Source organism: Nomia melanderi, unplaced genomic scaffold (assembly GCF_051020985.1).
Source record: "Nomia melanderi isolate GNS246 unplaced genomic scaffold, iyNomMela1 scaffold0030, whole genome shotgun sequence".
NCBI lineage: Eukaryota > Metazoa > Arthropoda > Insecta > Hymenoptera > Halictidae > Nomia > Nomia melanderi.
In genome coordinates this window covers 211,139-229,095 of record NW_027475145.1, presented here as the reverse complement: position 1 = coordinate 229,095, position 17,957 = coordinate 211,139, and the positions used below count along the sequence as shown (strand labels likewise).

Here is a 17,957-nt window from a genome sequence, read left to right as displayed (position 1 = left end):
GTGCATTGTCTGTAGATGGCTCTGGCGCATGAATCTGTTTAGCGGGTACGACCTCAGACCACCAGGTGCCGCGAAAACCACCGTCTCATGGGGCCGGACACTCAGGGTCAGGGTAAAATCCAATATATATCTGGTGATATCTCGGGTGCTATTACAGGTAGCGCAATAAATCAAAGTGCATTGTCCGTAGGAGGCCCTTGCGCAAAAATCTGTGCAGCAGGAACGACATCGGACCACCAGGGGCCGAGTAAACCACCGTCTCATGGGGCCGGACACACAGGGTCAGGGGAAAATCCAATATATATCTGGTGATATCTCGGGTGCTATTAGAGACAGCGCAATAATCCAATGTGGATTATCTGCAGGAGGCTCTGGCGCATGCATCTGTGCAGCGGGAACGACCTCGAAATACCAGGGGCCAAGAAACTTACAGATTTTCCTGTATCCGTCACCCAAGGTCATGTATAATTCCAGCATATATCTGGTGATATCTCGGGTGTTATTAGAGATAGCGCAATAAATCAAAGTGCATTGTCTGCAGGAGGCCCTGGCGCATCAATCTGTGCAGCGGGAACGACCTCGGATCACCAGGGTCCGAGAAAATCACCGACACATGGGGCCGGGCACTCAGGGTCAGGGAAAAACCCAATATATATCTGGAGATATCTCGGGTGCTATTAGAGATAGCGCAATAAACCAAAGTGAATTGTCTGCAGGAGGCCCTGTCGCATGAATCTGTGCAGCGGGAACGACCTCGGACCACCAGGGGCCGAGAAAACTACCGTCTCATGGGGCCGGACACTCAGGGTCAGGGAAAAATCCAATACATATCTGTTGATATCTCGGGTGCTATTAGAGATAGAACAATAAATCAAAGTGTATTGTCTGTAGGAGGCACTGGCGAATGAATCTGGGCAGCGGGAACGATCTCGGACCACCAGGGCCCGAGAAAACCAACGTCTCATGGGGCCGGACACTCAGGGTCAGGGAAAAATACAATATATATCTGGTGATATCTCGGGAGCTGTCAGGGTACGAACTAGACCCTAATTATTGCACTTCGTGCCGTGTAAATTTATTGTCGAAGGACCACCCAATTTTACACGGAATGGGGCCGTAATGATGTGCTTGCAGGTTTACACAACTCTCGTCGTCCAGCGTGAATCCGTCCTTTTATACATTTTTTGGATCCACGCTGGAGACAATTGACGATCGAAAAGACGACGGACTCTCTCCACGGTCCGCGCTGCTGCGCTAGGCTCGTAGCTGTCCGCGTCGAATGCCACAATCTTTTGTTCCATTATACTTTGTATGAAACTCCAACATGCCGCCCCCCTTGAACACACGGTGTGTTCAATATTTTAAACCTATACTATGCAGTGTTATAATCTATACTATCTCTATCTATTAATTAACTGATATTCTGACTTATATAATACTAGTATATATATGTTATTTACATCTGTGTGAGACTGTATGTACATTGATTTTTACATTCTACTCTGAGTCTGAACTGTCTTGCATCGGTAACATGCAAATTTTTGTGACTGGCCGTTTGTAGAGTCCGTCAGAGGTTCTTACGGAAACAACCCGTACAATCCCGTCTTTGCCTTGGTGTAGTTCTGCTATCCTGCCAAGGCACCAATGTAATGGGGGTAAATTATCTTCTTTGATGATGACCAAGTCACCCTCCGCCAGATGATGGTTGGTTGAAGATCTCCATTTTTCTCGCTGCTGCAGTTGATGTAAATATTCCTTCTGCCACCGCTGCCAAAAGTGTTGGAACAGTTGCTGGACCAGTTGATATCTGTTTAACCTGTTTAACTTGACATCTTTTAGGTCATGGTCCGGTAATGTACTCAGAGCAGTGCCAATTAAAAAATGTCCGGGGGTTAGGGGGGTTAAGTCATTCGGATCTGAGGAGATGGGGCTGAGAGGACGTGAATTTAGGCATGACTCTATCTGTGTTAGTAGCGTGTATAGTTCCTCGAATGTTAATCTCTGCTGTCCAATGACGCGATTCAAATGATATTTCGTTAATCGAACTGCACTTTCCCATAACCCTCCAAAGTGTGGAGCATGGGGAGGTGTGAATAGCCATTGTATACGATCTTTCTTCAAAAAACTACTGATGCGCGTATTATAATCGCTACTTCCTACTAATGCATCTAAATCGCTCAGTTTATTCTTCGCTCCTACAAAATTCGTTCCATTATCCGAAAAAATGGTATGACAGCGACCTCGACGAGCTATAAAACGTTTGAGGCAATTGATGAATGCGTCTGTACTTAAATCTACGGCTAACTCTATGTGTATTGCTTTAGTGGCGAAACATATGAAGATACATATATATGATTTTATTGTTATTTTACTACGACTACGCTCCTTAGTTAAGAACGGACCTGCGTAATCTACGCCACAAGTGGCGAATGGTCGTGCAGGTGTCACCCTAGCAGCCGGTAATTGGCCCATAGGGTACTGCACTCCCCGTGGATTGGCTCGAAAGCACCTAACACAGCCTCTAATTACTCTCTTCACATTTCTTGTACAATTTATCGGCCAGAAGTTTTCACGAAGTGACGCAATGACCTGTTGGCAGCCCGCATGAAGTAATCTATTGTGTTCCCCTTTAATAATTAAATCAGTTAAATGGTGTTTTGCAGGCAATAAAATGGGATGCCTTTTATTGTATGTAATAGGCGCATTACTCAGACGCCCGCCGACTCTAATAATTCCTGTTTCATCTATAAACGGGGCCAATGCCTGTAATGGACTTTGTTTCGGTATACTCTGATTTTTACTTAACGCGAGAGATTCGTTGGGAAACGTTGTTGCTTGCACCACACGTATTAATGTTTTTTGAGCTTCTTGCAATTCTACTACTGATAAGCTACTACTTCCTGACCTCGTTACCTTATTTGTTTTGGATTTCCGCACATTGTTAATGAACCGGAGGCAATAAGATGTTATTCTCAGTAATTGTTCGAAGTCAGAGTACCGGTCAATGATTTTGTTGTTGGCAAGGGTGACGGTGGCCACTGATATTATGGGTTTCTTTTGCTCTGGGATATCAACTGTCTCTTCTATTGATTGTGTCCAGAGATTCGACTCATTCTTTAACCATAACGGACCTGACCACCATAATTCACTAGTGCTCAGTAGTTTGGGGGTAGTTCCACGAGTTATTAAATCTGCAGGGTTTTCATGTGACCGAACATGAGACCAATTCCGTTTGTCGGTTACCAATTGAATTTGCGTGACTCGATTTGCGACAAAAATCTTCCATTTACTTGAATGACCGCGAATCCACGCAAGGGTAATTGTCGAATCAGAAAAATACCATTCCCTATCTATAGAAATCCTAAGTGATGATTTTACCTTATGCACTAATCTTGCAAGTAACAACGCGCCGCATAGCTCTAACCTAGGCAGAGTTATGGTTTTTAGAGGGGCAACTCTCGATTTCGAGCATAAAAGTCTAGATTCCCATTCACCTGGTCTAATGCTTGACCGTAGGTAAACGCATGCCCCATACGCCTTCTCTGATGCGTCGGAGAAGCCAACTAACTCTACCTTCCCCGTAGCGATAAGTGCTCGACGAGGAATCTTCAATTCATTTAAAAAAGCTAATTCTTTAACAAACTCTATCCATTGGTCATACAAACCCTGGGACACTGATTCATCCCAGTTTGTCTGCAGTTGCCACAATTGCTGCATTATTAATTTTGCATTAGTTATTACCGGACTGACTAAACCTAATGGGTCAAAAATCTGTGCTATCTGAGACAAAATTGTGCGTTTTGTCACACGTTTATGTAGCGACGGCGTAGTTGTGAAACAAAGCTCGTCCTTAGCTGGTAACCACTGTAACCCGAGTGTTTTTGTGTTCTTATCAGCACTTGACATTTTATCCTTTATATCTAAATGTTGTGAGAACGTCGAACTGTTGGTAGCCCATTTTCGTAGTTTTAACCCTGCCCTTCCTAAAATGTCCGACAAAGTTTCTTTAATCTGCACTAATTCTGACATTGTTTCTGCGCCAGTTAGTAAATCGTCGACATAAAAATCGTTAATAATGATTGTGCTAACGGTGGGAGCTTCTACTGCACAATCTAACCCGAGTTGTTTCAGAACACGCGTGGCTAGAAATGGCGCGGAGGCAGTGCCGTACGTTACCGTTTTTAATTCATACGTCTCAATTGGAGAATCTTGATTTGGCCGCCATAGAATTCGTTGCAAGCAACGCTTCTTTGGTTTTACTAAGATCTGCCTGTACATTTTTTCTATGTCTGCTGATAATACGTATTTGTGTGTTCTAAACCGTAGGAGGATGTCTATCAATTCGCTCTGAACTGTTGAGCCGACCCTTTGAGTGTCGTTTAGTGAAATGCCCGTGCTTGTTTTTGCCGATCCATCGAATACAACACGAAGTTTCGTTGTTGTACTCCCTTCTTTGATTACGGCGTGGTGAGGAAGGTAAAATGATAACCCGGCATCTGATTCTAAAATTGGAACTCGCGACATATGACCTAGCATTTCGTATTCATTAAGAAATTTCACGTATTCTTCTCGTAACTGCGATTGCCTAATGAATTTAGCTTCTAGTGACTTGAGCCTATTTTCTGCTTGCTGTCGGGATGATCCTAATTTCCCGACCTGTTCATTGAGCGGAATTTGTACTATGTACCGTCCAGTTTCGTCTCTACGTGTCGTGGCTTGAAAATGTAATTCACAGTCATCTATATTGTCTTTATACTCTATGGTTACGTTTTCAATTTTCCAAAATTGTTCTAATTGATTGGACAGGTCATGATTGGTAACGAGATGACACCGTTGAATCGGAGATTTATTCTGAATGGGCCAACTGACCGTTCCTCCTAAAATCCAACCTAGCTGCGTCTTTTGCCACAGTAAGTTGGTCCCTGCTCTTTGTTGGCCGACGCATAACAGATGCCAGAACAATCCGGCACCGATTAACATGTCGATCGGCCGACACTTGTCGAAATCCGGATCTGCTAATCTAACATGTGCTGGTACGGATATCGCTAATTTATCTAAGCTGATGTTCGGCATGTCTTGAGTAATTTTATCTATTGCTAAACATGAAATATCGGCGTTGAAGTTGTTAAGCCGTGAAGTTACCTTTATGTTGACTCTATCTCGTACTATTTTTATTTTTCCGCCTATCCCTGACACCTGCATTTCTGTCGACTCATAACTAATACCTAATCTTTTGCATAATTCGTATGTAATAAAATTCGACTGAGAGCCTGAATCAAGTAGTGCCCGACATTCTAATCTTTGTCCCCTTCCATTCTGCACGTAAATGACTGCTGTGGACAGTACACTGTGCTCCCATGATCTATCATCAACGTTAGCGACACACGACGTTATTTTATTGGAGTCAGAAGGACCCGCTTCCTCGGTCGAAATGTTGGTTGCTTGAAGAGCAGCTTCCCGATGCAACAATACGTGGTGTTTCCCATTGCAAATATGACAGTGTTTTCGTGTGCAAGCTTGTACCCGATGACCTGTTTGCAAACAATTGTAGCAACTGCGAGATGCCTGAACTATTTTTGTTTTTTCATCGATGGATAACGATTTGAATTTGTCGCATCGGAACAAAGGGTGCCCAGCACCGCACGCTGGACAGGTACTCGGCGTGCTTGCGACGGTCGCCGTTGCGCGGAAAGGCTTGCGACTACCTGCTGTTCCTATTGGGATTTCAGTCTTCATGGGTTGAATTGGGACACTAACGCTTTCTAAATACAGTGACCGTTCTTCCAAAAATACTGCAAATTTATTGAACGTAACTCTATCTGAAGTCGTCGCACCCTTTTCCCATTCTCTTAATGATGCTATGTCTAACTTTCTGGATAAGATTGGAACAATCAAAGTATCCCATAGTTCTACCGGTTCATTTAGTGATTTTAAGGCTGCTAGGTGATTCCTTGCGTCATCAACTAAATTCCTAAGCGCTAATGATGATTGTTTTTGGATGCTAGGCATATCTAGTAGAGCTGAGACATGATGTTTTCTGATAGCGGCTGAATTTTCGTACCGCGATTTCAATGCTTCCCACGCTAACCGGTAATTTGCCTAGGAAACTCCCAAAGATTGAACTACCCGCGCGGCTGGACCCTTTAAAGCGGAATTCAAGTAATGGAATTTTTGTACCTCTGATAGTTCACTTTCATGTATTAAACTCGTGAAAGTGTCCCTAAATCTAATCCATTCGTTATAACTCCCATCAAATGATGGCAGCTGAATAATCGGTAATTTCACCGTGGCCGGTGAGTTTGTAAGAGTGGGGGAACTTGTCTGTCCTGCAACTTGATTTGTTGCTGTACTATTTCCCTGTGCGCGTTCTATATAAATTTCTACCTCGGCAATTAAATTGAAATATGTTTCTTCAAACGTATCCCTATCAGCTGCGTGAGATGCTTCCGAGTCTGTTCCCTCAACTGCCCGCTCGATCCGATTCTGAACTAAATTGTATCTATTGTATAAATCTACATTAGCCTCTAAGCGTTTTTGTAAAGCCTTAACGGAGACTGTTGCCGCGGATTCCGAAAAATACCGACTAAAACGAGTCAGAGCAGATTTTATTTGTCCGCGCTCGGTAGTTAATTTCTTTAACTCTTGTTCCATTTTAACGTTACTAACTCAGATGAAAATAGGAATCTAGGCTTACGTGACAGGAACGGACGTGTAGTGACACTGCCTGATGCAAGTAACGCTGCACCCGTGCGTGTCTGCTAGCTTCTGGCTGGATCCTATATTCTGCTTAGCCGCTGGATGCGGTCTTCTCCTTTCGGATGTTGAACGTTGTCCTCTACTGCTGGACGCGGTACGTTGTCCTCTACTGCTGGACGCGGTACGTTATCCTCTGCTGCTGGACGTGGCTCATTTTCCTCTGCTGCTGGACGTGGCTCGTTGTCTTCTACTGCTGTTCGTTGACTCGAAATCAGCGCTCTCGTTCAAAATCTTGAGACAATCTTCCTTACTTGTTAACTACTGTTTTGTTCCATTCGATATGCAACTGCTGTTGAATTGATTGCTGCTCCAATCTAATTCAGATCCACAAGCCACTGGCTCCGGCTCGAAGGACCAATGTCAGGGTACGAACTAGACCCTAATTATTGCACTTCGTGCCGTCTAAATTTATTGTCGAAGGACCACCCAATTTTACACGGAATGGGGCCGTAATGATGTGCTTGCAGGTTTACACAACTCTCGTCGTCCAGCGTGGATCCGTCCTTTTATACATTTTTTGGATCCACGCTGGAGACAATTGACGATCGAAAAGACGACGGACTCTCTCCACGGTCCGCGCTGCTGCGCTAGGCTCGTAGCTGTCCGCGTCGAATGCCACAATCTTTTGTTCCATTATACTTTGTATGAAACTCCAACAGGAGCTATTAGAGATAGCGCAATAATCCAAAGTGAATTGTCTGCAGGAGGCCCTGTCGCATGAATCTGTGCAGCGGGAACGACCTCGGACCACCAGGGGCCGAGAAAACGACCGTCTCATGGGGCCGGTCACTCAGGGTCAGGGAAAAATCCAATACATATCTGTTGACATCTCGGGTGCTATTAGAGATAGAACAATAAATCAAAGTGCATTGTCTGTAGGAGGCACTGGCGAATGAATCTGTGCAGCAGGAACGACCTCAGACAACCAGGGGCCGAGAAAACCACCGTCTCATAGGGCCGGGCACTCAATGTCAGGGGAAAATCCAATATATATATGGTGATATCTCGGGTGCTATTACAGATAGCGCAATAAATCAAAGTCCATTGTCTGTAGGAGGCCCTGGCGCATGAATCTGTGCAGCGGGATCGACCTCGGACCACGAGGGACCGAGAAAACCATCGACGCATGGGGCCGGACTGTCAGGGTCAGGTTAAAATCCAATATATATCTGGTGATATCTCGGGTGCTATTACAGATAGCGCAATAAATCAAAGTGCATTGTCTGTAGGAGTCCCTGGCGCATGAATCTGTGCAGCGGGATCGACCTCGGACCACCAGGGGCCGAGAAAATCACCGTCTCATGGGGCCGGGCTGTCAGGGTCAGGGAAAAGTCCAATATATATCTTGTGATATCTCGGGTGCTATTAGAGATAGCGCAATAAATCAAAGTGCATTGTCTGTAGGAGGACCTTGCGCATGAATCTGTGCAGCGGGAACTACCACGGACCACCAGGGGCCGAGAAAACCACAGTCTAATGGGGTCGGACACTCAGGGTCAGGGTAAAATCCAATATATATCTGGTGATATCTCGGGCGCTATTAGAGATAGCGCAATAAACCAAAGTGCATTGTCTGCAGGAGGCGCTGGCGCATGAATCTGTGCAGCGAGATCGATCTCTGACCACCAGGGGCCGAGAAAACCACCGACGCATGGGGCCGGGCAATCAGGGTCAGGGAAAAATCCAATATATATCTGGTGATATCTCGGGTTATATTACAGATAGCACAATAAATGAAAGTGCATTGTCTGTAGGAGGCCCTGGCGCATGAATCTGTGCAGCGGGAACGACCTCGGACCACCAGGGGCCGAGAAAACCACCGTCTCATGGGGCCGGACACTCAGGGTCAGTGAAAAATCCAATATATATCTGGTTATATCTCGAGTGCTTTTACAGATAGCGCAATAAATCAAAGTGCATTGTCTGTAGGAGGCCCTAGCGCATGAATCTGTGCAGCAGGAACGACCTCGGACCACCAGGGGCCGAGAAACCCACCGTCTCATGGGGCCGGACACTCAGGGTCAGGGAAAAATCCAATATATATCTTGTGATATCTCGCGTGCTATTAGAGATAGCGCAATAAACCAAAGTGAATTATCTGCAGGAGTCCCTGGCGCATGAATCTGTGCAGCGGGAACGACCTCGGACCACCAGGGGCCGAGAAAACCACAGTCTCATGGGGCCGGACACTCAGGGTCAGGGGAAAATCCAATATATATCTGGTGATATCTCGGGTGCTGTTAGAGATAGCGCAATAAACCAAAGTGTATTATCTGCAGGAGGCACTGGCGCATGAATCTGTGCAACGGGAACGACCTCGGACCACCAGGGGCCAAGAAAACCACCGTCTCATGGGGCCGGACACTCAGGGTCAGTGAAAAATCCAATATATATCTTGTTATATCTCGAGTGCTATTACAGATAGCGCAATAAATCAAAGTGCATTGTCTGTAGGAGGACCTTGCGCATCAATCTGTGCAGCGGGAACTACCTCGGACCACCAGGGGCCGAGAAAACCACAGTCTCATGGGGTCGGACACTCAGTGTCAGGGAAAAATCCAATATATATCTGGTGATATCTCGGGTGCTATTACAGATAGCGCAATAAATCAAAGTGCGTTCTCTGTATGAGGCCCTGGCGCATGAATCTGTGCAGCGGGAACGACCTCGGACCACCAGCGGCCGAGAAAACCACAGTCTCGTGGGGCCGGACACTCAGGGTCAGGGGAAAATCCAATATATATCTGGTGATATCTCGGGTGCTGTTAGAGATAGCGCAATAAACCAAAGTGAATTATCTGCAGGAGGCCCTGGCGCATGAATCTGTGCAGCGGGAACGACCTCGGACCACCAGGGGCCGAGAAAACCACCGTCTCATGGGGACGGACACTCAGGGTCAGTGAAAAATCCAATATATATCTTGTTATATCTCGAGTGCTATTACAGATAGCGCAATAAATCAAAGTGCATTGTCTGTAGGAGGACCTTGCGCATGAATCTGTGCAGTGGGAACGACCTCGGACCACCAGGGGCCGAGAAAACCACAGTCTCATGGGGTCGGGCTGTCAGGGTCAGGGAAAAGTCCAATATATATCTTGTGATATCTCGGGTGCTATTACAGATAGCGCAATAAATCAAAGTGCGTTCTCTGTATGAGGCCCTGGCGCATGAATCTGTGCAGCGGGAACGACCTCGGACCACCAGCGGCCGAGAAAACCACAGTCTCGTGGGGCCGGACACTCAGGGTCAGTGAAAAATCCAATATATATCTGGTTATATCTCGAGTGCTTTTACAGATAGCGCAATAAATCAAAGTGCATTGTCTGTAGGAGGCCCTAGCGCATGAATCTGTGCAGCAGGAACGACCTCGGACCACCAGGAGCCGAGAAAACCACAGTCTCATGGGGCCGGACACTCAGGGTCAGTGAAAAATCCAATATATATCTGGTGATATCTCGGGTGCTATTACAGATAGCGCAATAAATCAAAGTGCATTGTCTGTAGGAGGCCCTGGCGCATGAATCTGTGCAGCGGGAGCGACCTCGGACCACCAGGGGCCGAGAAAACCACAGTCGAATGGGGTCGGACACTCAGGGTCAGGGTAAAATCCAATATATATCTGGTGATATCTCGGGCGCTATTAGAGATAGCGCAATAAACCAAAGTGCATTGTCTGCAGGAGGTGCTGGCGCATGAATCTGTGCAGCGAGATCGATCTCTGACCACCAGGGGCCGAGAAAACCACCGACGCATGGGGCCGGGCACTCAGGGTCAGGGAAAAATCCAATATATATCTGGTGATATCTCGGGTTATATTACAGATAGCACAATAAATGAAAGTGCATTGTCTGTAGGAGGCCCTGGCGCATGAATCTGTGCAGCGGGAACGACCTCGGACCACCAGGGGCCGAGAAAACCACCGTCTCATGGGGCCGGACACTCAGGGTCAGTGAAAAATCCAATATATATCTGGTTATATCTCGAATGCTTTTACAGATAGCGCAATAAATCAAAGTGCATTGTCTGTAGGAGGCCCTAGCGCATGAATCTGTGCAGCAGGAACGACCTCGAACCACCAGGAGCCGAGAAAACCACAGTCTCATGGGGCCGGACACTCAGGGTCAGTGAAAAATCCAATATATATCTGGTGATATCTCGGGTGCTATTACAGATAGCGCAATAAATCAAAGTGCATTGTCTGTAGGAGGCCCTGGCGCACGAATATGTGCAGCGGGAACGACCTCGAACCACCAGAGGCCGAGACAATCACCGACACATGGTGCCGGGCGCTCAGGGTCAGGGAAAAACCCAATATATATCTGGAGATATCTCGGGTGCTATTAGAGATAGCGCAATAAACCAAAGTGAATTGTCTGCAGGAGGCACTGGCCAATGAATCTGTGCAGCAGGAACGACCTCGGACCACCAGGGTCCGAGAAAATTACAGATATTAGGAATCCGTCACGCAAGGTCCTGTAAAAATCCAGCATATATCTGGTGATATCTCTTGTGCTACTACAGATAGCGCATTAAACCAAAGTGAATTGTCTGCAGGAAACCCTGGCGCATGAATCTGTTCAGCGGGATCGAACTCGGACCACTAGGGACTGAGAAAACCATCGACGCATGGGGCCGGAAACTCAGGGTCAGTGAAAAATCCAATATATATCTGGTGATATCTCGGGTGCTATTACAGATAGCGCAATAAATCAAAGTGCATTGTCTGTAGGAGGCCCTGCCGCGTCAATCTGGGCAGCGGGAACGACCTCGGACCACCAGGGGCCGAGACAACCACAGTCTCATGGGGCCGGACACTCAGGGTCAGGGGAAAATCCAATATATATCTGGTGATATCTCGGGTGCTATTACAGATAGCGCAATAAATCAAAGTGAATTATCTGCAGGCGGCCCTGGCGCATGAATCTGTGCAGCGGGATCGACCTCGGACCACCAGGGGTCGAGGAAATCACCGCCTCATGGGGCCGGACTGTCAGGGTCAGGGAAAAGTCCAAATATATATCCTGTGATATCTCGGGTGCTATTAGAGATAGCGCAATAAATCAAAGTGAATTATCTGCAGGGGGCCCTGTCGCATGAATCTGTGCAACGGGAACCGCCTTGGACCACCAGGGGCCGAGAAAACCACCGCCTCATGGGGCCGGACTGTCAGGGTCAGGGAAAAGACCAAATATATATCCGGTGATATCTCGGGTGCTATTAGAGATAGCGCAATAAATCAAAGTGAATTATCTGCAGGGGGCCCTGTCGCATGAATCTGTGCACCGGGAACCGCCTTGGACCACCAGGGGCCGAGAAAACCACCGTCTCATGGGGCTGGACTGTCAGGGTCATGGAAAATTCCATTATATATCAGGTGATATCTCGGGTGCTATTTGAGATACCGCGATAAATCAAAGTGCATTGTCTGCAGGAAGCCCTGGCGCATGATTCTGTGCAGCGGGAACGACCTCGGACCACCACGGGCCGAGAAAATCACCGTCTCATGGGGCCGGGCTGTCAGGGTCGGGGAAAAATCCATTATATATCTGGTGATATCTCGGGTGCTATTAGAGATAGCGCAATAAATCAAAGTGCATTGTCTGTAGGAGGCTCTGGCGCATGAATCTGTGCAGCGGGAACGACCTCGGACCACCAGGGGCCGAGGAAACCACCGTCTCATGGGGCCGGACACCCAGGGTCAGGTTAAAATCCAATATATATCTGGTGATATCTCGGGTGCTATTACAGATAGCGCAATAAATCAAAGTGCATTGTCTGTAGGAGGCCCTGCCGCGTCAATCTGGGCAGTGGGAACGACCTCGGACCACCAGGGGCCGAGAAAACCACAGTCCCATGGGGCCGGACACTCAGAGTCAGGGGAAAATCCAATATATATCTGATGATATCTCGGGTGCTATTAGAGATAGAACAATAAATCAAAGTGCATTGTCTGTAGGAGGCACTGGCGAATGAATCTGTGCAGCGGGATCGACCTCGGACCACGAGGGACCGAGAAAACCATCGACGCATGGGGCCGGACTGTCAGGGTCAGGGAAAAATCCATTATATATCAGGTGATATCTCGGGTGCTATTTGAGATAGCGCGATAAATCAAACTGCATTGTCTGCTGGAAGCCCTGGCGCATGATTCTGTGCAGCAGGAACGACCTCGGACCACCAGGGGCCGACGAAATCACCGCCTCATGGGGCCGGACTGTCAGGGTCAGGGAAAAGTCCAATATATATCTGGTGATATCGCGGCTGCTATTAGAGATAGCGCAATAAATCAAAGTGCATTGTCTGCAGGAGGCCCTAGCGCATGAATCTGTGCAGCGGGAACGACCTCGGACCACATGGGGCCGAGAAAATCACCGTCCCATGGGGCCGGACTGTCACGGTCAGGGAAAAATCCAATATATATCTGGTGATATCTCGGGTGCTATTAGGGATAACGAAATAAATCAAAGTGCATTGTCTGCAGGAGGCCCTGGCGCATGAATCTGTGCAGCGGGAACGACCTCGAACCACCGGGGGCCGAGAAAACCATCGACACATGGGGCCGGACCGTCAGGGTCAAGGAAAAATCCAATATATATCTGGTGATATCTCGGGTGCTATTAGAGATAGCGCAGTAAACCAAAGTGCATTGTCTGCAGGAGACCCTAGCGCATGAATCTGTGCTGCGCGATCGACCTCGCAGCACCGGGGGCCGAGAAAATCACCATCTCATGGGGCCGGACTGTCAGGGTCAGGGAAAAATCCAATATAAAGCTGGTGATATCCCGGGTGCTATTACAGATAGCGCACTAAACCAAAGTGCATTGTCTGTAGGAGGCCCTGGCGCATGAATCTGAGCAGCGGGATCGACCTCGGACCACCAGGGGCCGAGAAAATCACCGTCTCAGGGGGCCGGACTGTCAGGGTCAGGGAAACATCTAATATATATCTGGTGATATCTCGGGTGCTATTAGATATAGCGCAATAAACCAAAGTGAATTATCTATAGGGGGCCCTGGCGCATGAATCTGTGCAGCGGGAACGACCTCGGACCACCAGGGGCCGAGAAAACCACCATCTCATGGGGCCGGACACTCAGGGTCAGGGAAAAATACAATATATATCTGGTGATATCTCGGGTGCTATTAGGGATAGCGAAATAAATCAAAGTGCATTGTCTGCAGTAGGCCCTGGCGCATTAATCTGTGCAGCGGGAACGACCTCGGACCACCAGGGGCCGAGAAATCCACCGTCTGATGGGGCCGGACCGTCCGGGTCAGGGAAAAATCCAATATATATCTGGTGATATCTCGGGTGCTATTAGAGATAGCGCAATAAATCAAAGTGCATTGTCTGTAGGAGGCACTGGCGAATGAATCTGTGCTGCGGGATCGACCTCGGACCACCAGGCGCCGAGAAAACCACCGTCTCATGGGGCCGGACACTCAGGTTCAGGGTAAAATCCAATATATATATGGTGATATCTCGGGTGCTATTAGAGATAGCGCAATAAACCAAAGTGCATTGTCTGCAGGAGGCCCTGGCGCATGAATCTGTGCAGCCGGAACGGCCTCGGACAACCAGGGGCCGAGAAAACCACCGTCTCATGGGGTCGGACAATCAGGGTCAGGGAAAAATGCAATATATATCTGGTGATATCTCGGGTGCTATTATAGATAGCATAATAAATCAAAGTGCATTGTCTGTAGGAGGCCCCGGCGCATGAATCTGTGCAGCGGGATCGACCTCGGACCACCAGGGGCCGAGAAAATCATTGTCTCATGGGGCCGGACTGTCAGGGTCAGGGAAAAATCCAATATATATCTGGTGATATCTCGGGTGCTATTAGAGATAGCGCAATAAATCAAAGTGCATTGTCTGCAGGAAGCCCTAGCGCATGAATCTGTGCCGCAGGAACGACCTCGGCCCACCAGGGGCCGAGAAAACTACCGTCTCATGGGGTCGGACACTCGGGGTCAGGGAAAAATCCAATATATATCTGGTGATATCTCGGGTGCTATTAGAGAAAGCGCTATAAATCAAAGTGAATTATCTGCTGGGGTCCCTGGCGCATGAATCTGTGCAGCGGGATGGACCTCGGACCACGAGGGGCCGAGAAAACTTCGGTTTCATTGGGCCGGACACTCAGGGCCAGGGAAAAATCCAATATATATCTGGTGATATCTCGGGTGCTATTAGAGATAGCGCAATAAACCAAAGTGCATTGTCTGCAGGAGGCCCGGGCGCTTGAATCTGTGCAGCGGGATCGACCTCGTACCACCAGGGGCCGAGAAAATCACTGTCTCATGGGGCCGGACTGTCAGGGTCAGGGAAAAATCCAATATACATCTGGTGATATCTCGGGTGCTATTAGAGATAGCGCAATAAATCAAAGTGAATTATCTGCAGGGCGCCCTGGCGCATGAATCTGTGCAGCGGGATCGACCTCGGACCACGAGGGACCGAGAAAACCATCGACACATGGGGCCGGACTGTCAGGGTCAAGGAAAAATCCAATATATATCTGGTGATATCTCGGGTGCTAATACAGATAGCGCAATGAATCAAAGTACATTGTCTGCAGGAGGCTCTGGCGCATGAATCTGTGCAGCGGGAACGACCTCGGACCACCAGGGGCCGAGAAATCCACCGTCTCATGGGGTCGGAAACTGAGGGTCAGGGAAAAATCCAATATAAATCTGGTGATATCTCTCGGGTGCTATTACAGATAGCGCTACAAATCAAAGTGCATTGTCTGCAGGAGGCCCTAGCGCATGAATCTGTGCAGCGGGACCGACCTCGGACCACAAGGGGCCGAGAAAATCACCGTCTCATGGGGCCGGACTGTCAGGTTCAGGGAAAAATCCAATATATATCTGGTGATATCTCGGGTGCTATTAGAGATAGCGAATTAAATCAAAGTGCATTGTCTGCAGGAGGCCATGGCGCATGAATCTGTGCAGAGGGAACGACCTCGGACGACCAAGGACCAAGAAAACCACCGTCTCATGGTTTCGGACACTCAGGGTCAGGGAAAAATCCAATATAAATCTGGTAATATCTCGGGTGCTATTACAGATAGCGCAATAAATCAAAGTGCATTGTCTGCAGGAGGCCCTGATGCATGAATCTGTGCAGCGGGATCGACCTCGAACCTCGAGGGGCCGAGAAAACCATCGACAAATGGGGCCGCACCGTCAGGGTCAAGGAAAAATCCAATATATATCTTTAGATATCTCGGGAGCTATTAGAGATAGCGACATAAATCAAAGTGCATTATCTGCAGGAGGCCCTGGCGCATGAATCTGTGCAGCGGGAACGACCTCGGACCACCAGGGGCCGAGAAAACCATCGACACATGGGGCCGGACCGTCAGGGTCAAGGAAAAATCCAATATATATCTGGTGATATCTCGGGTGCTATTAGAGAAAGGGAAATAAATCAAAGTGCATTGTCTGCAGGAGGCCCTGGCGCATGAATCTGTGCAGCGGAATCGACCTCGGACCACCAGGGGCCGAGAAAACCACCGTCTCATGGGGTCGAACTGTCAGGGTCAGGGAAAAATCCAATATATATCTGGTGATATCTCGGGTGCTATTAGAGATAGCGCACTAAATCAAAGTGCATTGTCTGCAGGAGGCCCTAGCGCATGAATCTGTGCCGCAGGAACGACCTCGGCCCACAAGGGGCCGAGAAAACCATCGACACATGGGGCCGGACTGTCAGGGTCAAGGAAAAATCCAATATATATCTGGTGATATCTCGGGTGCTATTAGGGATAGCGACATAAATCAAAGTGCATTGTCTGCAGGAGGCCCTGGCGCATGAATCTGTGCAGCGGGAACGACCTCGGACCACCAGGGGCCGAGAAAACCACCGTCTCATGGGGTCGGACACTCCGGGTCAGGGAAAAATCCAAAATAAATCTGGTGATATCTAGGGTGCTATTACAGATAACGCAATAAATCAAAGTGCATTCTCTGCAGGAGGCCCTGGCGCATGAATCTGTGCAGCGGGAAGGACCTCGGACCACCAGGGGCCGAGAAAACCATCGACACATGGGGTCGGACACTCAGGGCCAGGGTTAAATCCAATATAAATCTGGTGATATCTCGGGTCCTATTACAGATAGCGCTATAAATCAAAGTGCATTGTCTGCAGGAGGCTCTAGCGCATGAATCTGTGCAGCGGGAACGACCTCGGACCACAAGGGGCCGAGAAAATCACCGTCCCATGGGGCCGGACTGTCACGGTCAGGGAAAAATCCAATATATAACTGGTGATATCTCGGGTGCTATTAGGGACAGCGAAATAAATCAAAGTGCATTGTCTGCAGGAGGCCCTGGCGCATGAATCTGTGCAGCGGGAACGACCTCGGACCACCAGGGGCCGAGAAAACCACCGTCTCATGGGGTCGGACACTCAGGGTCAGTGAAAATCCAATATGTATCTGGTGATATCTCGGGTGCTATTAGAGATAGCTCAATAAATCAAAGTGCATTGTCTGCAGGTGGCCCTAGCGCATGAATCTGTGCAGCGGGAACGACCTCGGACCACATGGGGCCGAGAAAATCACCGTCCCATGGGGCCGGACTGTCACGGTCAGGGAAAAATCCAATATATATCTGGTGATATCTCGGGTCCTATTACAGATAGCGCTATAAATCAAATTGCATTGTCTGCAGGAGGCTCTAGCGCATGAATCTGTTCAGCGGGAACGACCTCGGACCACAAGGGGCCGAGAAAATCACCGTCCCATGGGGCCGGACTGTCACGGTCAGGGAAAAATCCAATATATAACTGGTGATATCTCGGGTGCTATTAGGGATAGCGAAATAAATCAAAGTGCATTGTCTGCAGGAGGCCCTGGCGCATGAACCTGTGCAGCGGGAACGACCTCGGACCACCAGGGGCCGAGAAAACCACCGTCTCATGGGGTCGGACACTCAGGGTCAGGGAAAATCCAATATGTATCTGGTGATATCTCGGGTGCTATTAGAGATAGCTCAGTAAATCAAAGTGCATTGTCTGCAGGAGGCCCTAGGGCATGAATCTGTGCAGCGGGAACGACCTCGGACCACATGGGGCCGAGAAAATCACCGTCCCATGGGGCCGGACTGTCACGGTCAGGGAAAAATCCAATATATATCTGGTGATATCTCGGGTGCTATTAGGGATAACGAAATAAATCAAAGTGCATTGTC

General features: G+C 48.3%; 1 protein-coding gene across 1 annotated transcript; it reads right to left on the bottom strand.

Moving 5' to 3' along the window:
• Positions 1-1,497: 1,497 nt before the first annotated feature.
• LOC143175315 (uncharacterized) lies at positions 1,498-6,009 on the bottom strand. Its single transcript, XM_076374063.1, has one exon. It carries the CDS (start codon positions 6,007-6,009, stop codon positions 1,498-1,500), a length of 4,512 nt encoding a protein of 1,503 aa, XP_076230178.1.
• Positions 6,010-17,957: the final 11,948 nt, after the last annotated feature.

What these genes read in the sequence shown, in the direction of transcription:
- LOC143175315 (XM_076374063.1), bottom strand. Translation starts at nt 6,009, where the DNA reads ATGCCTAGCATCCAAAAACAATCATCATTAGCGCTTAGGAATTTAGTT.